The sequence below is a fragment of the Anser anser genome (assembly GCF_964211835.1).
Source record: "Anser anser genome assembly, chromosome: 15".
NCBI classification, from domain to species: domain Eukaryota; kingdom Metazoa; phylum Chordata; class Aves; order Anseriformes; family Anatidae; genus Anser; species Anser anser.
The window spans coordinates 5105529-5131865 of NC_139736.1; the positions used below are offsets into that span (position 1 = coordinate 5105529).

General features: G+C 50.6%; 1 protein-coding gene and 1 long non-coding RNA gene across 3 annotated transcripts in view; one reads left to right on the forward strand and one right to left on the reverse strand.

Annotated features, from left to right (window-relative positions):
* The window catches only part of LOC310882201, a 33037-nt gene extending 7376 nt beyond the window's left edge, over positions 1 to 25661 (reverse strand). Inside the window, exons 1-5 of one of the 2 annotated variants that reach the window (XR_014572837.1) lie at positions 24193 to 25661; positions 24010 to 24111; positions 19015 to 21215; positions 7763 to 7825; positions 7268 to 7372 (exon numbers count right to left, since the gene is read on the reverse strand). This is a non-coding gene — a long non-coding RNA (uncharacterized lncRNA). Of the gene's footprint in view, positions 1 to 7267; positions 7373 to 7762; positions 7826 to 19014; positions 21216 to 24009 lie in introns of both variants that reach the window. The other variant, XR_014572838.1, reaches the window with a different exon arrangement.
* LOC310882197 (galanin receptor type 1-like) lies at positions 1749 to 7273 on the forward strand. Its single transcript, XM_083800623.1, has 2 exons — positions 1749 to 2025; positions 2495 to 7273. The coding sequence occupies exon 2, from the start codon at positions 2591 to 2593 to the stop codon at positions 3908 to 3910; it is 1320 nt and encodes a 439-aa protein (XP_083656749.1). The 5' UTR covers positions 1749 to 2025; positions 2495 to 2590; the 3' UTR covers positions 3911 to 7273.
* Positions 25662 to 26337: the final 676 nt, after the last annotated feature.

Consider the following 26337-nt stretch of genomic DNA (forward strand, 5'->3'; position numbering starts at 1 on the left):
ATACGCTACTAAAAGTGACGACTTTAACACCTCTGTTCTCTTGTTTTCTGTGTGTAACGATGTGTCGGCTTTAGGGAGGCTGGGCAGAGGTTGGCAAGGGCTTGGGTGCGTGGAGGTTCCCAGTGATGTCCGTGCCCCCGCCTGCCGAGTCGCCTGTTTGCCACACGTCAGTTTGCTTGTGGAGCAGCTGTGAAATTGCAGCGGATTTTAGGTATCCATGAGAGTATCCGTGCATTTCCCTGAGTAGAATAATGTGTACCTTGTGCTCTGGGCGACACGCTATAATTAGTTTATGGAAGTTGTTTGTCTCTGAAGGTCTATAAATACACATACATAAAACTATACGGGAACGAGCAGTCACATGCCCGAAGCAAACGCGTTCTGATGCAGAAGAGCTTTCTCTGCTGACACCCCCCTGACGCTGCTCCACTGCTGATCTTTCTTTCACTTCACGTCAGGCTGACCAAAAATATTTGCTTTCTTCTTAAACACAAAGAGACTGAAACGGACGGAGAATCTCCCCCCGAAACGAAGGGCGTTCACCACTCAGTGCCAACCTGGGCTTGCTCTCTCTAGGAGAGGGCAAAGAAATAAACCAAAACCCAGCCTCCCCAGGCAGAACTCTCCGTTCCTCTTGTCAAACATTTCCCCTCTGATTCCCTGGCACCACCCAAGTACCTCCAAGAGAACAGCTTCATTTATCGACCCAGCCTAGTTCGGCCCAACCAACCCCTCCAACTTTTTCAAGTGACTTTTTCCACGAAACACTCTCCCCATTCCCCCAGTTTGAGAGAAAAGCCACAACGCTGCATGTCCCCCCGAGGGCTCGTTGCTCCAGTGGGCTCCCACCACCGCCACGTGCCGTGGTGGCAGCCGCTGGCTTCTGCTGGAGGCGCAGAAGGAGCGGGGCTGGTGTGACGGAGGTGGGCACGGGGTGCCCGGGCTCCTTGTTCTGGAGGAGAGTGGGGGGTATATGGGGAGGGGAAGGGCCCAGGGGAGGGGAAGGGCCCAGGGAGGGGAAGGGCCCCGTCCGGCTCGGGTGGAGCTGTCCCTTCAGCACCACGGCCCGGGCATCTGCAGCCCGGCACGGTTTGGCACGGCTCGGCACGGCACGGCACGGCACGGCACGGCTTGGCACGGCTCGGCTTGGCACGGCTCGGCACGGCACGGCTCGTTTTGGCACGGCTCGGCTTGGCACGGCTCGGCACGGCACGGCACGGCTTGGCACGGCTCGGCTTGGCACGGCTCGGCACGGCACGGCACGGCTTGGCACGGCTCGGTTTGGCACGGCTCGGCACGGCACGGCACGGCTTGGCACGGCTCGGTTTGGCACGGCTCGGCACGGCACGGCACGGCTTGGCACGGCTCGGCACGGCACGGCTCGGCATTTTCTCGGCACGGCTCGGCTCGAAGCGAGCCAACGCTCCCAGCAGAGGACAAGCGGGGGGTGCCGTGCGGGTGCCAAGGGGGTGCAAAGGGAGATCCGTGCCGGCGAGGGGGGTGTACGGGGGGGGGGGGGCGGGAGGTGCCCGAGTGGGTGCGGGGCGGGTGTGCAGAGGGGGGCGGTGCGGGGGGGGGGGGGGGGGGCAAGGGGGGCTGCACCCCGCTGTGCGCTGGGGGGGGGGGGTGGGCATGGACCGGGAGAGCGCAGCGGGGTCTGCACGCAGCGCCGGGTGCGGCCGCGCAGAGCTCGGGGGGGCAGGACAGGGCTGGGTGTGCCGAGCCGTGCCGAGCTGTGCCGTGCCCAGCCGAGCTGTGCCGAGCCGTGCTGAGCCGTGCCGAGCCGTGCCGTGCCCAGCAGAGCCGTGCCGTGCCGAGCCGTGCCGTGCCGAGCTGCACCGAACCGTGCTGAACCGTGCCCAGCCGTACCGAGCCGTGCCGCGCCGAACCGTGCCGAGCCGTGTCCAGCCGAGCCGAGCCGTGCCGAGGAGCGTGTGCCCGTGCCCGTGCCCGTGGCAGCGGGTCCCGCACCGGCAGCACACGGCAGAGCAGCCGGCGGGGGGAGCCGCTGCCCGCCCCCGGCCGGTGAGTGCCGCCGCACCGCGACCGGGGCACAACCGGGGGGAGACGGGGTGGGGGGCGTCGGTGGGTTTGGGGGAAGCGGGGAGCACCGCGGGGGGGGGGGGGGGCCGGGGGGGACCGGGGCTGGGGGGCACGCAACTTTGCCGGGAGGACGGGGGGGGGGGGGGGGGACCGGGGCTGCGCGGCTGGGGCTAGGGATGCCGGGGTGCGGGGGGTAACGTGGCCCCCACCCCGGCTCCCCGGGGCCGGGCACTGACACCCCCCCCAAAAAAAAACCTCCATCCTCTCCCCCCCCCCCCCCCCAAGGCATCTCCGCTGCCCGCTGCGCCCTCCCCGGCGCTCACAGCCGCGGCTGAACTAAGTTGCCCAGAAGCCATTTACCACCCCCCCCCCCAGCCCCCGGCACCTTCCCCCCCGAGGGGAAAATGCCGGCAGCAGCCCTCACCCCCCCTCTCTGCACCCTCTTTTACAGGCGGGGCTGCTCCCACGTAACCATGCCAGGATCGCTCGGTGCGGCGCGGGAGGCTCTGCCCTGGTAGCCCGGGGTGCTCGGGGGGGGGGCTCAGCCATGAATTCCTCGCCCCCCGTCCCCCGGGCCCCCCCCGGCTTGCTGCAGCTCTGGCAGGAGGAGAACCAGACCCAAGGCGGGCTGTGGAACGGGAGCCAGGAGCTGGGCTGGGAAGAGCTGGAGAAGATGCTCTTCCTCTTCGCCAAGGAGCCCGTCACCATCAGCCTCACGGCCATGTACCTGGTGTCCTTCGTGGTGGGCTTCGTGGGCAACATCATGTCCATCAGGGTGCTCACTCGGAAGCGCCCGAGCCGGGCGTCCAGCCTGAGTGCCACCCGCAGCCTCCTCATCAACCTGGCCGTGTGCGACCTCATGGTGGTGTGCGTCTGCATGCCCATCACCGTGGGGAACCTCATCTACAAAGCCTGGGTGTACGGGGACTTCCTCTGCCGGGCCGTGCCCTTCATCCAGGCCGTTTCGGTCTCTGCCAGCGTCCTCAGCCTGACCGTCATCAGCGTGAACCGGTACTACAGCGTGCACAACCCGCTCAACGCCCGCTCTTTCTTCACCCAGAAGCGGATCCTCAGCACCATCCTGGTGGTGTGGCTGCTGTCCTCGGGGATCTGCATGCCGCTCGTCTTCATGAACAGACGGGATGAGATCGGGGTGGTGGAGGGCCTGCCCCTGGTGTTCTCCATCTGCAGGGAGATTTGGCCTCAGGAGAGGCTCAAGCAAGCCTACAACTTTCTGCTCTTCTGTGCTCTCTACTGCCTGCCGGTCCTGTTCAACATGGTCATCTGCTTCCTCACGGTGCGCCGGCTGTGGAGCCGCGGCAGCCAGCTGAAGGAGAGCAGTGCCCTGAACCGCTCTCTGCCGGCCTCCAGGCTGAAGATCCGCAAGAAGGTGGCCCAGATGGTGGTGGCCCTGGTCCTGCTCTTCGCCATCTCCTGGCTGCCCGTCTACCTGATGGACATCTGGATCGATTTCAACATCCCCAAGTCCTTGCAGGACGTGACTCCTTCTCCTTGGATCCTGCAGCTCAGGCCTTTTGCCCAGTGGCTCGGCCTCAACAATTCCAGCCTCAACCCTATATGCTATTGCTTTGTTGGGAACCTCTACAGGTCAGCCAAGGAGATGAAGAGCAAGTACCACCAAAGAATGGTCTCTCTCTTTAACTTCTCTCTGTCTGAAGGGACAACCCGTTCCTCAGTCCCAGAGCTGCTCTCTTACCAGGGCTCCACGCAGCCTGCGAGGAAAGGACCCGCTGCCACGGGCAGGAGGTTTCAGGGAGGGCAGGGCAATAAGAACAAGTGTGGACGCTTGAATTCTTGCCAGCATCCATCCCTGAACACTGTCTCCAGCGAGAACACTTCCTTGTAATTCTGCTCAGGCGGTGCACCTTACCTCCTCACCTGCATTTAAGGACTCTCGAGAGGTCTTTCTGAGTGAGATATTTTAATGATGGCAAAAACTTTCTTCTACTCACTCCCACCACCAGTTCAAAAATACAGAGACAGGGCAAGAAGGGAAGAAACGTGGGGAAAAAAATTTAAACAAATAAAACATTTTAACTAAAAAACGTAAAAATAAAACATTTTAACTCAGATCAAGCGTTAAGACAAATGATTTCTACTGGGGACAACTGGACGTGTAACCTGTTGCCCAGCCAGCAGGCACATGATCCGACAGACAGCTTCCCAACGAGAGGGCTCTCCCCTGCAGCTCCATCTCCGAGTGCTACAGCAGAGAAGCAGGTTGGGTACAACAGCAACTTGGCTGCTTGCTGCTCACCTTGCGCCGATAAAAAGCAGCCAGAACAGGCACTCTCTGCTACAGATATGTCAGTTGTCATTACCAGCAGTGAAGAAACGCTAGAAACAGCATCATAAAAAAATTAGTGGGGAATTTCACACACTTTACCACTCAAGATTTCATTGTCTGATCGTATTGTTTCACTCCCCCATGCAGATAAATTCTCCTGATGTGAAGAGACAGCGCCAGAAGTACTAAAGGAGTCATCACCACTCCACGTTTGGAAATTCAGAATGGATAATGGAGCCCTGGAGGTGATTTAGAAAATGCAATAGGAAAATATTCTTTGGGTATCAGCTGTCTTTTTCTTACCGCTATGTTACCGTGTGCGGAGTCAAAAGAACCAGGCTTCTATTAACGTGATTTGCACTTGAAAAACCAGCGCTTGTTTGGCTGTGTCTGTACCAAGCAAAGTCAACGGCATGTGAAAATAAAAATAGAAAGTGTTTTATAGCTAGTAAAATCAGAATCAAATAATGCAATGCTATTTGTCTGGGAAGGAGGGAATCAAAGTGCTTTCTTTTCCCGAGGATCAGAAGTAGGTTAAAATCTATTTCTTCCATCATTTCTTTTAAAAGAGCCTTTGATAAATAAATTGTATATTTTTATTATATTAGCATGGAAAGGCCTCACTAAAGCTTAAGAATCCCATTGCACTGAGCACTGGGGCTGTATGATAAGGAGGGGAAACCTTTCTCCCAAAGATCTCGAAGTGCAAACACACCAGAGCAGGCAACAGGTGGGAGGAAAAAAAATATAACAGTGCTCGGCAGGGCTGGAATGAAACCACAGATTGGCCCCTGCCCTGTGCCTGCCCAGTGCTGGCTACGAGGGGCTGCACGCTGCAGCCTGATGCTGCCAGAAGAGTCCGTCCACACTGACTCATGCAGGGCTCTTCACAGTGCCCCGAAAAACAGAAGCAGTGGGCATCCTGGGAGGGGATTTCGCATCTAATGGAACTCAGGCTTTTGAAGGCTGGGGGCTTTTTTAGTTACTGAATGATGGGACGATGCTCTGGGAAATCTCAGTTTCAGATAATATCCTCCTGCCTTCTGGAAAGCCTTTTGCTCACCAAAAAAAAAAAAAAAAAAAAAAAAAAAGAGAGAGAGGCCAAAAATAGCCATTCATATCATCAATATTTCCACCTTTTTAATGGTCATTAAATAACATTTTATGGTACTAATGATTTGCCTGGAAAACAAGAGATTCCTCCTTAACAGGCAGCGCCCTCTGCAATTTGTATTCCCTTTCTGTGTGAAGGAGAAAGAAATTACAATACTCAGATTTACTTTGGGAGAGAAATGTCTTTTATGCGTTCGGGGAGATGAGGACATCTGCATTTTTGCAGGTGATACAGGAGTGTGCTACTGCTTGATCTTTTAGTGGCTGCGGAGTAAAGCCTGTGAAGATTTTATCTCCTCTTTCAGGGTGTGTTTTTAGGGCTGGCAAAAATGTGCTGGGCTCTGGAGCATTAAAAGCTTGCTCCGAATGCCCACTGAGTCCAGGTCCCGGAGACAGATGTCTGCCACCCACAGACCAGATGTGACACGATGCTGAAACCTCCCCACCTTGCCCTGACCAACATATTTAATCCTGCCCTGATTAAATTGCAATGAGAGGAACATGGAAATGCCAGACTGGCTCCATCCCACGGGGCAGCCCAGCTCTGAAAAAGGCCAGGATCAAATGATGCAAGCAAAGATCCCAGAAATCCACATTCACAAAGCTTCCCGGAGGAATTTTATTTTTTTTTCCTCGGCTCACATGTCCTACCCTGCCGGTCTCTGTGCCCTCCATGGAGGCAGAAAAACCAGGGGCTGCAGGTTCTCCCGAAGGCTCCTGTGCCTTGCCCCTCTGCCAACAAACATCCACGCCTTTCTCCAGCCCCACGGAGCTCCTGCCCTCCAAGACACACTGTGCCAAGTACCCTTTCCCCGGGACAGGGTCATCTCTTCACACTCCTAAATGTTTCTCAGTTTCATTCCGTGCTCCTGCTTTCCTATAATAAAGTCAAATTGCTCTGTTTAACTCCTCTTTGCCTCCCTCTGTCACTTCTCCCTCTCTCCCCTGCTTCGGCTGCTTCTCTGCTGTTTCTGTCGAGAGATCTCCCCCTGTCTCTCACTGGTCACTGCTCGGCGATGAATTCCCCTTGATCTCACTCATTCACTTCTTCAGGTCTCTGATGAAAATCCCTTCGTGCCCCACTGATGCCAGCGGCTCCCTTCGCGCAGCAGCCACCTGTTTGCTCCAGGGAGCCTTGGTTTATCTTGTGTGGCTTACCCGGCAGCTGCCAGGTGGTAATGAATTTCGGCTGCTATCACCCAAGAGTAAATTAGGAGCAGTGACGTCAATACGAAAGCCACCGCTTCCCGTGAGCCACCCGGGCTCTGGCAGGCATTTTATTAACCTGAGCAGGGCTGTGCAGTGCTAGCGGTGCCTCTGTGACTCATGTTGGCTCTGAAACAACTTTTTTCCCCTCCTATCTGATAAAACATCTCCTTGTATTGGTGCCTGATAAGGCATCTGAGGGTCCTCCATGCCACACAAGCTCCTTGTTCCCGATGCCAGACACTTCGATGGGTGTTCAGGAGACTTCTGGCCCTTCGAGGAACTGGGAGCGGACACGGCTCTGGGTGGTGAGCACGGGTGGTTTCCTCAAAGGAGCTCAAGCCAGAAGTCTCTCTTAGAGAGAAATGTGTTTCTCTCTAAATGCACGCAGGCAGGCTGGAAATGTGAATTTGAGATGTCTCTAGGACAGGGTTTTCCCGCAGCAATGCTGCTAATGCATCTCAGTCCCACTTGTAGCCCCGTGGGCCCTCCTTCTCTGCTTTGCCATTTGAGTCAATACAGGCGTTTTACCACATTACCAAAATAGCATGTTTAAAACAGCTTTACTTGAATCCCTTTGCTGCTGTAAGGACTTACAGACGGTCGCTGTTCGGTAACTCTCTGGGAATATCCTGTGGTCTTTCCTTGTACTGCCACTATTCTCTCAAAGATGCTATGGATTTATTCTCTGCCTGTGAACCACTGGAGGGAGAAAAAAAGAAAGAATCTTTCATATGGGGCATCACAGAGGCAAGTAAAATCATGACTGGTACGTAGCAGTCATATGGAGAATGATGAATCACCCCTTCTTATAATAAAACACCCCAGGAAGCCGATGAAACGATTAGGCAGCATGTGGCAGGGCAAGGCAGCCCCTCGTCCCCCCCCGAGCAGCAGCGGGAGCTCACTGGCAGGGGAGGTGCTGAGGGCTGAGAGCCATACAAAGGCTTCAAGGGGAGACTGGAGTGTTCACAGCAAAAAGGGCCGCCGAGGGCTATTAAAAGCAATGATTAAACCTGTGGCATAGAGGGCATCAGGTCTATAACCTATAAATACAGCTCTTACTCCTCCCCCAGGCTGCTATCGACTTACCGTGGAAGCAGGATGCTGGGCTCAGCACGCTTTGGTCCATCCCATTCAACTGCTCTTACATTCCTAAAACAGGAAAAAAAAAAAAAAGGCCCACATTAGTCTGAGTTTTGTTTTAAAGAGCAGGAGAGCAGGGGATGGCTTCAGAGATGGTCTAAGTTGATCAAGAGTGAAACTTCGCAGGACACAGCCACCGGGAGGGAGGACACATTACCGCTGATGCAGCACGGGTGAGAAATGCTCACTCAGGCCCTTGCAGAGCGAAAGCCCGAGGAGTCCCAGCGGACAGTACCCGGTGCCTCCTCCGGTGCAGCGAAACAGAAATAACAGCTCTGGCCCTCTTTTAATATTTGTCAGCCCTCTCGGTGGGTCAGCACCTTTGCTGCAGCAATCCTCAGCACCCCAGAAAGAAGAATCTCCTCCGAAGGGAAACTGCTGCCTGTTGGTACATTGCATGTTATGCTTTGTTGATGCTGGGACTCAAAATCAGGTGGAATCTGGCTGGTGGGTTATCTGCAACATCAGCAGCCCTGAGCGTGGCTCCGGGGTCTCCTCCCACACCACAGCACACCCCATCCACCAACACCTGCCCTGACTTGAAACCATTAAACAAACAGGGAGAGTGCAGGAGATGCTTGAGCTTCCAGTGTTTTGTGATGTCTCTGTCGTTGTAAGCAGAGAACTACCAGTGCAAATTTTCTAGGGAAAATCAGTGTAGCTCAGTTTAACTTTGTAATTATATTCAGCACAAAAACAAATCACCGGAGGCTCCTAGAAGTACAAACAAGAGCAGCTATGAGCAGGTACAACCAAAGAGATCACCAGAGCCCTTCGGGAAAGAGTCAGCATCCGCAGAAGTGCTGCTTGCCTGGCAGACACAGGAATCTTTCCCAAACTCCCTAGGAACGAATGAGTGCTGGTTAGGTCAGCCCCTGGGGCACAGAAGCTGCAGCACTTGCTTTCTCTGCCTGCTAAATATCTTTAGGTGAAGTCCCGGGACTCAGTGCTAACCCAAGGCAGCTGCAAATCAGTGGAGCTTCATGCTGCTGCCTGCTCCCACACTTCCTCGCCAGCCTGCTCCTGGCTGCCCTAATTTCAGGATTTCACTCTGAGCTTGGACCTGTTGGGAAAACCTGATCTGGGGCAGAGGGAGAGCTGCGCTGGGGTAGGTGTTCTCTCTGGAGAGGAAAGGACGGTGCTTTCTGCCTTAGAGGGGTACCGCTCACTAAAGGTTATGAGGCAGTCCCGTCACTTATTTCATTAATTTTTTATTAAAGTAATCATTTAAAAATATTTCAGCAATAAAGGCAGATTCAGCACTTGCAGAGAACATTTTTTCCAAGGGAGGAATCTAGACCAGCGTCTTCCTGCTTGGTGTTCTGCTGACTGCAAGAAACCCCCAGAAGAAAGCAGTGCCTGGAGCACACAAGTGAAGGGACCAGAGCAGGGGCCCTGCTTACCTTGTGGTCACCCTCACTGCGTGGGGATCCCACAGAGCTGCAGCACGGCCCTTGATTTCAAGGGTTTTCCATGCCCAACCTTTTCCTCTTACTTCCTTGCACTCTGAATAAAACAGCTGGTTTGTGTTGCAAACTGGGGGGGGGGGGGAATTATCCGAGGAGGCTGTGTTTTAAAGCATCCACATGAAATATTTCTGCACCTGAGCTTCTAAAAGATCCAGGAATTAATTGCTTGCCCCCGTATGCCTCGCCCCTGTCTCTCTCAGTTTTTATGACAACAGGCAGACGCTGTGGAGCACAAGACGCTGTGTGCAGGACAGGATAGGATAGCCAAGCCTTAATCATTCCTTAATCAGACAGGCATTTCCCAGTCGCAGCACCGTGCCAGGCTCTCTGGGTCCAATTTGCAGAGAAGTGAGCAGTCAGCACTGCTGATGCCCTGGCCCTGGCTGTCCCGTGTGCCTGCCCGCTTGGCCTCTCCCTGCCTCTGCAGGAGGTGGGGTTTTGGTACTCGTCCAAGCAGCATCTCCCAGCCCTGCACCTCCGAGCACCGAGGAGGACGGAAAAATTAAACCAGCCATCATTTCTGATCACTGCAGTGAGGGGGAGCTTGAAGAGGGCGGCTGCAATGCCCCCCCAGGCTGATGCTGCCCCAGTGTCTCTGTGTGGCTGCACAGGCCACAGATGCTGCCCAGCCTTTTTGCCTTTTTTTTTCAATTTCCACTTGAGGTGTTTGCAGTCAGTCACCGCTTCCCTCTCCTCAGCCACTCGCCACAAGGCCGGGGCTGCTGAATTAAAGATCTGTGCGAACGGGCGCTCGGGCAGACGTTCCCCATTATCTGGTGCTCACAAGTCGCGAGCTGTTATTTCTCAGCGTGAGGAAGGAAAACGTGGCACAACATTCAGGAAATAAGCTAAAGAATAAAAAAAGGGAATGAAAGCAAAGCAAACCCAGACAGGGAGATGAAACCGTCTTAAGGCAATTACTGGGGAAGAAATAGTGCTGGCAAGGATATTACAGCTCTCATACACCTGCTAATCTGTCCTGATAAAGGTCTGACCAGCTAAACTAATAACACTATTAAATCTGCAGCAATCGGTACCAGAGGCAGCCCAAGGATCTCACAAGCCACATGCCCAGAGGAAGATCATTTCCAGCAGGAACGTGCTCATCCAGCCACAGCTACTGGGACCTGCACCTGAGACGTCGGTGTAATTGCCCAAGCCGTGGTGGCTCAGCCACGAGCTGAGCCGAGAGCTGACCCTGCTTTTCCTCAGGCTCCATCCAGCAGTTCTGCCCGTTAAGGCTGTTCTTTTGGGGTCTGTGTAGCACAGGGGAAAACACGGAGTTCCTACACAGCCTCACAGCGTGGATCAGTACTCGGAGTGGGCTGACTCACAAAGTCTCAGTGAAGGCTGGGATGTTCTCCTTCAAAATCTAACGACCTGGCACAGCCTCTGGCAGAAACGCCTCAAGGAGAGGATGTGCAACAGGCAGAGAAAAGCAGCGAAAATCCTCCTAAATCCTCGGGGTGTAAAGCTTCAGCCCACTCCTTGGAGAGCAGGAGGGGACACGGGTGGGGAAAGCATCAGAGCAAGCACCACGCGGGGTTTTTCTGAGCCCTGTCTCCAGCCTGGGGTTGGTGCCGAGATGTTTTTGGTGCCATCATTTCATCACGGACCCGGGTGCTCAGCGAGGCGGCGGGATGCTGCCTCCCCCGCGCCGCACGCCCAAGCCTCCTTTGTGGCAGGAGGGCGTGCAGACGCTATCTGCTGCCTGAAAGCACACAGATTGCCTTCTCTTTCATTCCCTCTCCACCAGGGTTGACTTCAGCAGCGTTTCCTCTGATTTATACCAGCAGGAGCTTACAGCGAAGCCCACGGTGAACGAAATACTGTCAAGGTGAGGCTGCTGTCATATCGGCTGCCGTAATTCCACTGACTTAAAGGATCCACTCCTAATTTACAAGTCAGAGCTGGATCCAGCACCGCAGGCTGAGAACAAAGGTGCCATTTTTATATATCCAAATTTATACCTGAAATAAATACCACATTAGGTTTTTCCAAGAGGTCTGAACTGCAATGCTTTCATTTTTCTCCCTGCAGAAAAGTGAAATTCTTGTTACAGTTTTGAGGTAACCTTCAAGTCTCAAGACTGGATGTTTTTCAGGCACCTGCTTGTTCCACAGGGACCCTCAGGGGCCAAAATGGGCAACTGTGTCCTCCGGGGAACCTCCCATCCATTCGCTGTGTTGGGTGTGAAGACCCTTCTTGTGGTCACCATTTCCTGGAACCAATGCAGCAGCCCCTTGCAGTGAAAATTAAGATAATGAAGATGAAATAGGTTTCCGTCTCTATGGGCTTTTCTTTTACACTTGAGGAATAATCAATATTTATATATAAGGATACTTCTCTGCCAGTAACGGTATAGGCATATCAAAATAGCATGGTCCCTCCAAAAAAAACCCAGTGAATATCTGTGTGGCCACAGGTTGTGAATGGAAATTCATGGCTTAGACAATATCATGTCACACAGGACAGGCACATCCAGACTGCAGGAGAGTTAAATGGATCCACACAGACACAGGTCCCAAAAGAGAAACCCTCCACAGCCTTGGGTCTGCAAGCACAGTGCAGGAAGGCTCTTTAGGGTGGGAACATCTTCTCTTTCAAGTAGAACACAAAAATTCTCTTCTTGATCTCATCTCCCAGATTCCCTTCCCGAAGTCAAGGCAGGACGGCCCAGAAGCCAGAATGCTGATATAATTGTCATGGAAACAGCAAAGCTTTAGTGCAGGGCACGATGCCAGAACTCCTAGCAACAGCAAACTCTTTCCTGAACCTTTAGCTCCAGCGAGCAATAAGCAAAACCTGGGAAAGCAGGGGCAGTGATGGGTGCAGGGGTCCGGGTGGTGGTGAAGGAGCAGCTGCACATCCTTGCCCTCTGCCAGGAGAGAACCACCAGGACACGGGGAAATCTCCTTCTTCATCTGGCTGCCAGGCTACAGTGCAACCCAACAGCCAGATCCTGAACTTCTTATCTGCAAACTCGAAGCTGTAGAACAAAGCACTGAACTAGCCAGGCAGCCAGAGGCATCACTTGCTGCCTGATCTTGTAGCACAGAGGTATGGCCAATAATCCAGAGACTTTTTCCAGGTCTGCAATTGGAATCGACTGGAGGAAGTCCTCAGGGCATGGCACTCTTTGAGGAAGGTCTGTATCCTGCTCTGCAGGGACAGAGATGTTTTCTGCTGATGAAAAGGGCTCAAAAGGAGTGAGAAAGAGAAAAGTAGAGTTTCATTTTTGCTGATAAGCTTAAGCGTGCTCAGTTAAGCAGCTTTTGCCCATGGGGAATGTTTTGATAGATTATTGCTGGGGTTGTTTTGTTTTGTTTTGTTTTCCCAAGACCTTTCTCAACTGTGAGAAAAGTTAAGCATTATTTTGTATTATTATTATTCCTTGGCATGCTGTTCTGGAATAAAAGAAATCTGCAACTAGAGGGGTGAGACCACGGAGTGTGACCCTGAACAAAGACACATACAGATCTGAAAACAGCTAAGGTGGTGAAGCAGCAAGAAAGAACATAAAGAAGTGTGCTTAGAGGAGTGTACGTGTGTGCCTCCTCTACTAGGAGGGGCTCCAAGAACCAGATAGCCAACATGGGAACTAGATGAATTTCCTATTCATTATGTCTTACCCTTTATCCTCATTAGTACGTGAGGTCTGCCGTCCACCCAGGGGGAAGGGGAGTACAACTGGCTTTGGCAGTCCCTGCTGTCCTTTCCACAGCCCTCGCAAAGGGAAAACCCCAAGCAGCTCTCCCCATGTCCCCCTCGTACCCTTGCACGTGCTGGGACTTGACTTGCCCCAGTCCTGCCACCCCAGGGAGATGCCGGGTCCCATAGGCATCACAGTGCAAGGCTTCGGTCCAGGAAAGGATGGGCTGGAGCTGTAGGACCCCGTTGCAAGGGCTGGGCCCTCAAAGGCAAGCTGTCTGCATATATTTGAAAGCATGGATATTTAATTTGTCCTTTCTTTGCTCCTATTTTTATTGCCAGCCGCTTAAATTATACAAATGAGGTTTTTTTTTTCTTGTCTCATCCCCAGAGAGTCAATGCATTAAACAAAACATTAAAATATACTCATAAGCACAGAAATTCTCTCATATATATTTATAATCTCTGAATTACTCGCATTAATGCAGAAGTGGTTTCTATGTGCTTATCTCTTCTCACCACTTATATATCCAAAATACACAGCACGAGAAAGATAAACACATTGAAACTAGCCATCCATTAACACATCTGCCATCCAGAAACAAATGCAAGGAACAAATTTACAAGGAAAAGCAGAGAAGGAGACAAACGCAATTACTGTGATGCGGCTCCACCGCCGTCTGATCATTAGGGACAAGGATAAGAGAATTAAGTGCCATTCCAAAGACCCCGGTTATTTGGTGGCTGCTTCCAGCATGGGAAGCAGTAAGCAGGGTGGAAACCCACACTGAAACTGGGCAAACAAGCTGGCCTTGCACTCGCATGCAGCACAGGGCCAACTGGTAAAGAAGGAATGAGTTAGCTTCTACTGTCAATGGTTGCACCCAAAATGCTTCTCATTTTTGGACAGAAACAAGATGCCAAGCACAGCCCTCAGCCATGCCACGCAGGAGAGGGAATACAGCAGGATGAAGGCGCTCAGCACTTCTCAGCACCAGCAGAGAGCAGCCACCACCCTTGTCTCAGCCCCTCCATTAGCTCCTGACAACGCACTCAGCCCCATCCCTACCACAGTCTGGTGCTGCTTTCACAGACCAAGCCGTGCCCTTTGTTACCCCATAAACCACCCCGACACAGCTTTTCTCCAAAGATTTTTGAATGTGAAGGAGTTGCAGGGGTTTCTCCCCAGCCCACGAGCTCGATCATCTGATGTGTTTAATAGACCTCAGCCTCCACTTCTCATTTCACATCGGTGCCTAGTGCCGAGCACTGCTGAAGCAACCCGCTGAATGTGGCCAGCTGTCTGCTTGATTTGTGAGCACCCCTGTACCGCCCAGCCTCGCTCACAAATTCAATCACCCGCCCCGGAGGGAATCACTCCCACGGCCGCACAAAATCTGAGGGATGTCACAGGAACAGCCAGCTGTGGAAATCTGACCTTCGTCGCCAATAACTAACGCTGCGAAAGCTGACTCCTTAGACATGAGCAAGACGGACTGCTGCTCCCCGTAAGATGCATCGATGCCAAGTGCACCTTGAGTGTGTGTTAGTAATAAGTTACTGTAGGTGCCTCGCAGTTTCTTCAATCAAAAAGCAATCACCCTCCTCCCTTCCCCATGGCAACCAGGGTTCGGTAATCACCTCATCACCTATTCCAAATTGAGGCTGAAATACGTGTTCCCAACGACCGAGAGCTCCAGTCTTTATTAAACTGCAAATATTTGTTACTCACTCAGACAAAGCATCTTCCAGTCTGCCGCTGGATAAATGTTCCCTTCTCCAGTTTGAAGAATGGTGGGATGGGAAGGGCAGGGGAGGTAAATATTTAAACAGGCTGCTGAAGGAAAACTGTGCTTTGAGACCCAGAAAACCAAATGCTCCACAGGTGAAACTTCCAACAAAAAAGCAAACAAAGGATCAGGAATGAAGTATTGCATTTTGGCCACAAGGCCACAGAACCATAAACCTCCTCTCATTTTTTTTCCTGTCTTTTGCAGACAAATTGTCAGCCTGAATTATCAAAGCATTTACGAGACACAGAAGGTGTTCTCATTTTCAGGCTGATGCAGAAGAAGACATCTAAGCTAGAAATGGAGGTCACCATTTGTTTCTCTGCTGTCAGTTCTGGTTGCGAGGAATTAGCTATTCTGACATCCTAGCCACAGATAAAACCAGCGGTGGATATCTCAGCGCCTGCAGACATGCTGCCAAGCACTTCGAAAAAGGAGATCCGAAACTCCCCTCAAGATGTGACCAAGAATGCTGAGCACTCACTCGCAATATTCATTCTCCAAAACCACTTGCTCCATACAGTTTTTCCAACATTAGATGCTGGCTGGCCCAATATAAAATCTGAGCACTGCATTTTACTCAAAAAAAAAAAAAAAAGAGAGAAAAAATCCAGCAATCCAACACTATTATGTAAATTTGAATGTGAATTATCAGAATTTCATTTCTTCTTAAATGTTTGTACTCTAAAAGTGATACTAATTAGATAGCATGAGGAAAACTGGGAAAAATTCAAGGTATAAATTACTTCCTGAGATAATATTTAAGATCTTAAAAACAACAACAAAAAACTCTTTAAAAAGGGGGAAGGATAGGAATTATGATGCATAATAAGGCACATGCAGTCCTCGAAGGAAACATAAAAAGCCTCCAGATAAGAAACCACTCAAATAAATGCATTACATTGTGGCACCATCTACTGTGTCAACAGAAACAACTGAGAAATGGAGGAATTGAAATCTTGTCTTCTGTTTTTTCCAAGAGAGACAAGTGAAGGATGTCTCAGAAAAGGCAGAACAGGGTCAGGCTGCACCATGGGACCGTCAGCATGCAGGACAAAAAAAAAAGGATCTTCAAAATGCAGGAGAACTACTGGCTGCATCTCCCAGACTCTATCCCACTGTAGCACAGACGGGTCTGAGACCCTCTTCCGCAGTCTCTTTCTGTCTGTAGTCTTCAAAGAAAATAGCAAAGTAGGGTGGCACGTATTCTCTTCTGGTAAAAAGAGAGGAAACCCATGCTAGCTTTTAACTAGGAAATGCTATGTGCACATTTCTCCTACATCCAAGAAACGCAAACACAAGGGAACATCTAAAGGAAATGTTAAGCAACTGCTTTTGATGCTTTGAACCAGCTCTTCCTCTACCCACACTGGCAAGAGCATGGGGCCCATTCAGAAGAAGGAATTAAAGTAAAAGCCATGCATATGGTATGCACGAAGCCTTAGCAAAGGCCTCCCTGATGGATTCACCTCGGCTGATGTGCTGGGCTTCCAACATGCCTAATCCTCGTGTTCTTTGGTGGCTCCAGGCCTCATCTCTGGCACACACCAAAGCACCGGGCCCTTCACAGAGGTGGACTCCTATGCCCTGGCTGCCCCGTGGCCCCGAGGTCTGCAGAGATTTCCAACACCCCCCTGCCAAGCCCCAGCCTCCCAGCATGTCATGGACTTCCCCCCTGCTTAGTCCCCGCTCCCTTCAAAGGCACTTTCCTTCTGCAGGAGTAGGCCCCAGAGCATTCGTATAAAGACTACATGACCTTAATCCTTTCCTTCCAAGTTTCATAGAGTAGATAAAGATTTCCCAAATAGTCATACATTGCTCCTAGAGAACTACCAGCTGTGTTAATCTCTGAGTAACATGAAGCTACAAACTACTTTAACAAGAAGATGCCGGACTGGTACTGGTCTCTGCTAAATGGCTTCACCCTAATCTTTTTGCAAGACTGCTTTCAGTTACATGCCTCATACGTTTGATATCCGGATTTAATCTCCGCTGCCACATATCACTGTGGCTCTTGAAGAAGTAATAATCTTCTCCATGATGTTGTCGGTGCAGAGATCCCTAAGATGATACGAAATGAGTAGGAAGTCATGTGTCCTCCTAGGTCTGCTGCTGCAATGTGATACCTCGTTAGGCCTACTGAGAGGCTGTTAGTACACCGCTGTGCCCTAGAGACGCTCTAGTGTCCTGAGAGTGAATTCTGAAATACCCAAAATGATGGTTTGTCATGTTTTGTCTTCTTCCAGCTCTGAAGGAACAGCTCAGGATTCCTAGTCCATCAGTGAATCACATTGCACAGCCATTCTGTAAGCATCCCCATTATAAACAAATGTCAAATTAAAAATCATCTTGAAAAGAATCCAGTGTTAAAATTAGTCGGCCTCTAGACTCTATAAAGAAAGGCCACTAAATTTAATTCCCATGCTTCTGTAGCATACATCAGATAGACAAATTGAGAGGGCTGTTTTTTAGAATCCAGCTTTGAAATCCAGCTGATGCCTCAGCACAATCACTGCCCTGCATCCCCCGCCTGCTTGCCTTGAGACTACAGCACCATGTCTCAAGGAAGACAAGGGGGATTTCCACAGGGATTTGTGATGGAACAGGACACAAGCTGATTATCTTCATGATGACTTGATGAGATACTGGAATCTTCATTCCATCTAAATGGAACTTGAATTATTTATAGCTGGGCTATGTTGACAACTAATTCTGTAAGCTGTAAGGAAATTCTAGATTTTGCCCAATTTCCCAGCTGGAGATAAAAGCAAGCTGAGATTTTCTCATGACTTCACAGTGGTTTTGAACTGCAGCTTCCTCCCCGTGCACAAGCTCGGTGTCTCTCACAGGTCATAGGCATGGATTTCATTACTTATGTCAGTTTTCATTAATGGGGAGAAAAACCTTACCTCTGCTATGAATTAGACTCCTCCAATACCTGAACTTATAAAGCAAGCAGCAAAACTGCACTTCGCATGACCTTGTAACTTGCAAAATAATTTTAAAATTGCGTCTAGTGATGGTTCTATTTTTGCTCCAGCCATTGGTGATGACCACGCTTTGCAATTTTTTATTTCCATTTTTAAGACCATCAGAAATATACTACTTGAGGTGATTTGTGTATCTGCTACAGTGATATTTTGGTACTTCGATTTTAAGACAAATAGATAGGCATGAGCTGAGCTCCACAGAGCTGCGTTTTGCAAACCAGAGGAATATAAATAAAGGGCTTGTAAAAACCCTTGCCAAGGATGCTGTTTTTCAGTTGCTGCAGGACCACAACAGAATGAGGTTTAGCAACATATGCTCCATAATACCAATCAATAAAGTAATTGAAATATTTCAGGTACTCCTTTCAGGTTTTTCTTTTCATTAGACGTGAATATTAGACATTGAACATATACTTTCAAAACACTTGAGAGTTGCAGCTCTTAAATGATACAAAGCCCTGAACCTTTTCCTGCCTTTTCTCAGCCCCTTTGTATGTCTCAGGTTCACTTAGAAGCCATTAGTCACCTATTGGCGTATTTAGGAGGCTAAGAGCTTTGAAAACCTAATCCTTGTAAGCAAAAGTGTTTGGTCACACTGGACGCATGCAGCACCAGATTATTTGGCAGCGCAAATACAAAGTGGCAGGAGGACATGCATGCAATCATCTATCCTTGCTGTTAAATCAGCCACAGAGCTTGATACCGTGATGACAGCTGATGGTGGAAGCAGGCAGCCTGGTTCCCCAGGTGGCACAGCACCTCCCCTGGGTGCCTGTCTCCCCAGGAGCATCCTCCAGGTGCCAGAGGAACGCTTCTGGGAGGCTCCTTTAGGACAGGTTTTTCTGTCCGAAGTCGTCTCTCTTCCACCACAAAGTCACTCTTTCCACCACCACCTTTTCAGAGGCAGAATGGGAACGACAACAGTGGGACGATTTAGGATTTTGAAGTCTATCATAAATGAGACACCTGTAAGTGCTGTTGACTACCACCAAGTCTCACACACGGAAGTCCCTAAATCCAAGCTGTTGTATCACCTAGCTCTCCAAAAATATTCATGCTCTTCCAAAAAAAGCCACCCCTGGTGCTTTTGCCCAGAGCAGGCTGTGGCTGAGGTTCCCCGGCTGGGCACTAGGTGGCAAAGCATCCCGAGGAAGGGAATTTCGCGTCTCGCCCGTCCCCGTTGGAAGGGGCTGTGGGAGGTTGGGGTGTTTTTCAGACGCAGCTAAAAATAAGGAATTTGCAAACCTAATAGCAGAGAGCCCAGCAGGGACACGGGTGAATTTCTATTCCTGCCCTACCTCCAGGCTGAGGTATTTGCGTACGAACGTCCAGAGCTTTTTCCTTCATAGCTGCTCTCCCGCTGACAGATTGTGGCCATAGTGCTCCAAATATGCAAACACCGGCACCTGGTCAGAGAAGAGCCTCGCTATTTACAAAGATATGCTGGCTCCTTGCAACGGGCACGGGACAAACAAATGCGTGGCACGTGAACCACGGCTGTTTGCAAGCCTCTTGCTCCAGCACCGCCACTGGCCTTGCCTGCCAGTGTCTCCAAAATGAGGAAAGAAACGTTTTGCCAGGGTGGTTTCTCCATATATCGCTGTGCCTTGTGTAACTCGGCTCTGGGGACATGGCCCTTGGTGGTTTTCCCAACGTGGGTCCCCTCTCCTCCTCCCACATCCCCTTTGGGGTGGGGAAGGAGCAGCTGCTGTGTTCACGGAGGCAGATCCCCAGCAGGCCGGAACAGCCCTGGTTTAGTGGGAATTCAACCCAGAGCTGGTGGGTGACCTGGAGACGGGTCCTGCAGAATAACCAGTGAGGAGGCACAAACCCTACTGCTGTGGCAATGCCACCTGCTTTTTTATGGATCTCCATACCTGCAAGAGACCATGCACAAAGAGGACACCCCTCACAGCCTCCCAAATCTTGCTCTTTTGCCATGAAAGTTCCCCAGCCCCACAGATGCAGCTCGACCCCATGAGGCTTGTCTGATGAAGGGGAGAATCCCACTGCTCTCCATCACTTCTAGGGGACACAGCATCTTTAAGGCCGTGTGAGTGACAGGCCCCAATATTTACCCATCAGGATCTTGTGCCAAATCGCACGTGTCCTCATGTCCTCGGCTCCTTGCCCTCAGATTTCCCTGCTGGCAAGGACCACCTTCTTATTCCACAGTAATCAGCCCCTCGATGTGACGCACGGATGGAGCAGTCTCAGCCTGCAAAAGGTTGTCAGTCATTTATTTCTGCCTTCCCTGCCAAATCTCTCCATCCCCCCAGCCAGAAACCATCAGCACCACGCTTCACCGCGCAGCCTGGCGGGAGGGAGCTGGAACGAACCCGCAGAAACTTCACCTCGCAAGCTGCTTTTTCCTCCTCCTTTAGGAGGAATTCTCTCTCAAATTCTCTCCCAGATCTTTACACTTCTACAGCCCCTTGGCCCAAAGGCACCACAGCAATTTAAGGCTCATTTTGTAGATCATACAGGTAAATATTGGCTGAAAGAGGGGATAACCAGCAGGGTCCTGCTCCCTGACCCTTGATGCTCTGCGCTGCTGGTAGCATCTACAGGTGAAGACCCCCATCGAGGGGGGATATGAGGGGACTTGGGGGCACACGGTGCCTGTGCCTCTCTTTTAGAGCAGGAGACACGAGTAGGCACTCTCAGCATGCACCACGCATGTGCCTGGTGGAGCAGTTTAGTCCTACATGAAGGTATCGGAAAGGGATACTATGCCAACCCCACGGCTTGGCAAACGGAGGGGAAAATGTGTTAAAAAATGAGACTTCCGAGCATGTTCTCCGTCTGGAATCTGCCCGCAAAGCAACTCAAATTTCTCAAAGGGATTCATTATTCAAAACTATTTGCTGAATAATTTCTGAGTGTAATTGCAGGTCTGAAGCTTGCCTGCAAACAATTCATTAGGAGCATCCGGGCGGGCAGCTATGACTGCGCTCAGACTTCGGTTTGTGCTCCCTGGCTGCGTGCGGATAAAGCCCAGAGCCAGGCGGGTAGGGTGAATAAACTTGTTTACAAAATCATGATCATGAAAAAAAAGTAGGGGAATTAAAATTAGCTGCTTCCACGGACACTTCTGGATATAACTGTGGCTGAAATAGGCTGGCAGAGAGAACTGGGCACCGGGGGACCAGCTGGACTCCCACCTCCCGTCATGGAGAGCACGGCTCTGTCCTCCCAGTGCCCAAACACGACTCGTCCTCAGGCAGGGCAAGGAGAGGAGCACGAGATGGGGAAGGAGGAGCTGCCTCCACGTCCGTCCTCACAGGGTCCTGAGCATCACGGAGGGAGCTGCCTGCTGGAGGAGCATGTCGTGGAGCCGCTGTCCCTTGGAAATGTCACCGAGAAGCTCTGACAGCTCGCATACACATTTGGAGAAGGAACAGAGAGTGACTGGAAGCACTTCCACAATGCAGGGCTCTGAAAGTGCACAGTGGTGCTGGGCTGGGTACCAAAGTCATCACTCAGGCTATGTTTCCTGCTGAAATCATGAAATAATAGATGTCCAATTAACTGGTAGAGCAAGATGCAAAGAGAAATATTGCTTACAGAGAGCTGGCATGGATCCCATTGAGTTATAATAAGAATATTTTATTTGCCTAGGCTTTAGATAACCTATTTCTATTCTCTCTTTTGCTGCCCCTGAGGCTCCTGAGAGTATATCAGTTTCTTGGAATAACTTTTCTTCTCCATCATCTCTGAAGTCCTCTCCCGGCTCCAATTGCTCACCATAATCTTGAACGCTGCTAGACTAAACACAGGGCAAATAGCTGGTGTAAAAGACCTGAGTATCTAGCACTCTCAAACGGCACAGACTGCAAGGTCTCCGGCTGTGGTACTCCCCGAAATGTGCCTGCGTGGGGAGCAGGGAAGGAGAACAGGCACTACCCCGCCTCAACCTTTAAAACAGGCAGAGCAGGCAAAGCTAAAGCAGCAATAGGAAAAACATATAGGAAAATAATTATTTGGCAGAAGAAAAGCCTGCTTGAGCCACACTGCATTTTCCTAAGTCAAAGGAAATCCCACCAAGTGCCAATAGGACTCAAAGCTGTTAACTTACCATTGACCTGCCCAGCAAGCTATTGAAATCCAGAGCCTACCCCATGCAGACAAGCATTTGTACAGCGCTCTGGAGCACGTACCACACATCCTGCAATATACAATGTTTTGATTGCCATGTACTGACCTACCATATATGCGTGGTTTAAATTAAAGACAACTAGCATAAACAAAACCTCTGTACGAGATGTCCAGTGGAAGCAGACATTTAATGGGTCAGTACCTTCTTGCTGGCCCTGCAGCAGCAACCCAAACATTTGCTTAACTTGCCTTGTAACCACAGCCCGAGGTAGCAAATAACATAAACCTTTTAATTGCTGCAGCCATTAACCTAAATACACTTCCAGTAATTCTTGGTATCCGTCTGGCACAAGAACTTTTCCAAATCCTTAGGACCATGCTTGCAGTTGTAACCCCAGGAAAATCAGAGGCCCCAAGCAGACCAGTGACTCACTGGGGATCAGGGCACAACCCAGTTGCAGAATGAAGAACGGAAAACCCTTTGTGTCGACATTTTCACACTTGCAGTTATCTCTGTTCTCAGAAAAGGCACCACAAAGGCAACCCCAACACATTCAGGCATGTGGGTCTTATTTGTATTAAACTGCTGTTGAAACAGTCCAGAAACACAATCTGCAAATTGCTTTCCCTTCCTTCTCTTTTATTTTTAAACCATTCATTTTGAGAAGTCTCTTTTTTTCTTTTTTTTTTTTCTTTTTTTTTTCCACAGAAAACTTTGCTGGGGAAAAACCTAAGATTTGTCACAAAAGGGAAGGGAGCCTTAAAATCTGCCAAAGGAGCCACAGCTTTGCCTTCATTTAATTCAACCCCAGTTGCTTCATCAATGCCCTGATCCTAAGAGCAGCTCTGTAGCACACAAGGCAAAATCATCCCCACGTTCACTGCAGAAGTGGAAAATCTACAAACTGTGGCGATACAGCTCCGAGCTAGAAAAATCCTGCTGAGAATCTAATTCATCACCATTCTATTTAGGATTTCAGGTCCATCCATTTGGGATGGAGCTGGTGTCTGCTATGGTGGGCAATGCAGCATGAGCAGCCGGCTCGGAGATGCTCCAGAGACCTTGCAGGGACCCAGGTGGGCTCGGGATTTAACTCTGGAGGTGATGACAGAGCGACAAGAAAAACCCACGACACGGATGAGGGGTGAGGATGCTTCCTCCTCTCCATCAGCGCCGTGCTGGGAGCGCGGCAGAGCCCCAGTTCTCAGCAGTGGAAGCCTGGTGCAGGTGCAGAAACGCAGTGGAACAGCCGAAAACACAATGAGACAGCCTCTTCCTGTCTTTTCTTGACCTCATCCTTTCTCAAACCAAACACTGCTGCTCTTTTGGGGGGGGGGGGGGGAAATATCCCCTGTTGGTTTAGACCAAACAAGAAAAGAAGAAAAACAAATACAAATCCAGCTCCGGCTATCTTTGGGTAGCTGTCTAAAAAGGGCTGGGAAGAGCCATGCCTGCGCCACGTCGTCAAGCCCTGCAGCTGCTGGGCAGAGAGCTGCAGCAGCAAAAACAGCTTTAGAAATGCCTTGCCAGGGTCAGGCAGCAGATCAAGCCAAACACGTCCATTTTCCCCATTTTTATAGGGGAAAAATGTCGGTTCGACCTCCGGGCTCAGCGCTGTGCAAAGACACGGAGGGCACCAAATGAGATCCCGGAGGTAAACACAGAGCGTCTGCCTCTCAGGAGGCAGAAGTTGAGAAGATGAGAGAAAAGCAGGTTGTCTCCGGCTACGTGGCCACGTTCACCAACACCTTAACCCCATCCCGATGGGATTCTTCGATTCTCACCACTACACAGGTCTACAGAGCCAAGGGTCCTGGGGAAACACTTGGCTTGTAGACGTCCGGGTAGTATCACGTCTGCAGTGTGGTGACTGGCTTGTCCAAAGCAAACACCGGCTAAAAAATAAAAATATCACAAAAATATCTAGCTGGGAGTTAAAAACAAAGCAGCCACTTTCCGTGTGTTCTCTCACTAAATAGTGTCACTGTAAGTCAGAACACTCGCACCAGGATGTTCCAACAAAGAATCTGTCTCTGGCAACTGGGCTGTATTGGAAATTTCCTTCCAATAGGCACCGCCAGGAAGGAGCTAACCCTGACAACAGCAACCTAATCTATGCTGAAAGCTTTTTCCTGTATAGAGAGGGACGAAAAAGCAAACAAACAACAACAAAAAAAGCAAACAAAAAACCCACCTTGTCCCTAGATGTCTTTTCAGGCTAAGCTGACAAACTCGAGAGCTAGATTTCAGTCGGTATCTTGCTTCCAAAGGCGAGCTTTGCAAGCAGGCTGTTTCCCTATTACAAATAAAAGGAAAAGCATTACTTCCAAACCTGCAGACTTTCCAAAAGTGAGGAACTGCATCCAAGCACACTGACCTTTTTGCTAAGCTCTAAAAAATGTAATAAATGCGAACTGCAACAGCATCTGGAGCCAGCCCCGACATCTTGAATTCACATTCTCACTTGCCGATGACAGAAACTTTGCTTTTTTTTAAAAAAAAAAAAAACAAAAAAACAGCAACAACAACAAAACACACCACGACCACAACAAAAACCAGATTTGCTCCCAGAAACCGCTGCCTGGAGCAATGGCTGTGCTGGGGGACCAGTTTCGGGAGGTGAAGGGGATTTTACCCCAGCAGCTTCATCTTGCTGCTCTGCCTCCAGCTGGAGCTGCGGGGTGGCACAGAAACATGGCTCATTCCAGTCTTACAAAGGGCTTTTGGTTTCACACTGGCTCCTATCACCCTGCCTTTCCCCAGGAAAAGCAATATGCAATGCAAAACCAATCCCAGAAATGCCTTGTTTTGGCAGCACCTGCTGAATAACTCCGAGTCTCACTATCCACCACACGCTGTATTCTTTCCCTTGTTGCAGCTGGCAGGCAGGTCTTGGAAGAAAAACCTGACACTATTTTGAGAATTCCAGAAAAGGGCCAGAAAGCTCAGATTTGAGGACTTTAAAAGAGAAGAGGGAAAACCAACACAATCCCGACTGCACCATTTCGAAGCAGGGATTAGCAGTAGCTCCCAGCCCCACTAACTGGGGACTCACTACAGGGACCCGGATCCCACAGCGAAGACTGGCCACAGGCACTCAGTTCCCTCTGGCTGCTGACAGTAGCTGGAACAGGAAAAAAGCAAGCTGGCCTGGGGACACGGAGCTGGAGGGACACCCACACCCACTGCAATAACCGCCGGGAGGTTGCACAACACGAGCATCCCCAGGACACAGCTGGGGCCCGCTCAGGAGGGCTGGAGGGGACGAAGCTGCGGTAGCAGGGAGGAGCGACCGTCCTAGAGCTGATGGTCCATTGCAACACACCAACTGTAATCATGAAAAATGATCCTCTGCTTATAGGAAACAGAAGGCCAGAACTTACCTGCATTTCACCTTACAAAAAGTTTATTGAATTTGCTTAAGCAGCTCAGATGTGCTCACCTGTGGGTCGATTCTGACACCTGACTTTATATATAAATACGTACCTTCTTACAAACACAATATTATGTAATAATAACCATGAAACACAAGTCCAGGTCATGCTGACCTGATATAAGAACCTTTACCCAGAAGATCTGCGTGCCCAGAACTGGTATTGGATACCTGGGTTATGCCAGGTTGGGTCCCCACCATGCGCAGCATTACCCAGCGCTTGGAAAGGCTTGCATACACTTGGTTCATCGATTTCCCATTAGCTAAAGGTCACTGAAGCCTTTGTACAAAGCTTTATACTCTCAGCATAATTATTCTAGGTGGCAAATACTTCTGATTTACCCAAGAGCCAAAATATATACAGTCTGAAATCAATAAGGCACGCAAAGGTTGAGAGAGGGAAATGGAAACAGATAGAGGCACCTGATACCACGAGAAAGGTCATCGGCACCTCTTCTCCTGCACGTCCATCCCCTCTCTGGTCACGCTTCTTTCACAGTTCTTCGTGGCATTTCTTCATTAGCACTGCTGATTTAAACAAAAGGGTAAGCTCATCCCTGCTCTGGTCTGCAACCTGGGAACAGCTCATGTGGCACGCTTGCGATCTCCCAAGCATAGCAGCAGCTGTACCACATGGATGTCACCTTCTTGCAGAGCCCGAGGGCTGGCAAAGCTGCAAGCCTTCCTGTCCTAGCACAGGCAAGGAGCACCTCGGCCCGCTGCTGACGCTAGCCTGCCTCTAAACAGCTGCTTGGGCGGGCTGAGTCTGAGAGCCCCACCGCCATTCGCAGAGCCACACCTATCCCAAATGTCTGACCCTGCATCTTGCAGCAGAATTCCTTGCATTTTGCTCACGGTATTATGATAAGCTTTCATCGCTCGGTTATTCAATTATTTCTGCCTTGGCCCCCGCTCCCAGAAGCGCACAGCTCCCCCGAAGCACACAGGGCAGTTCCGCACGCTGCAGAGGATGGCCCTCGCCTTCTCAGCAGTCCCTCTTGCCCCTCTCAGCATTTACCCGCTCCACAGCGGTCTCATTTTGTTTGTAGATGCCCTCAGCTCCCCACACCCTTTTTTTCCCCTGCAGAA

Excerpts from the sequence above, each read along its gene's own strand:
- LOC310882197 (XM_083800623.1), top strand. The coding sequence starts at position 2,591 with ATGAATTCCTCGCCCCCCGTCCCCCGGGCCCCCCCCGGCTTGCTGCAG.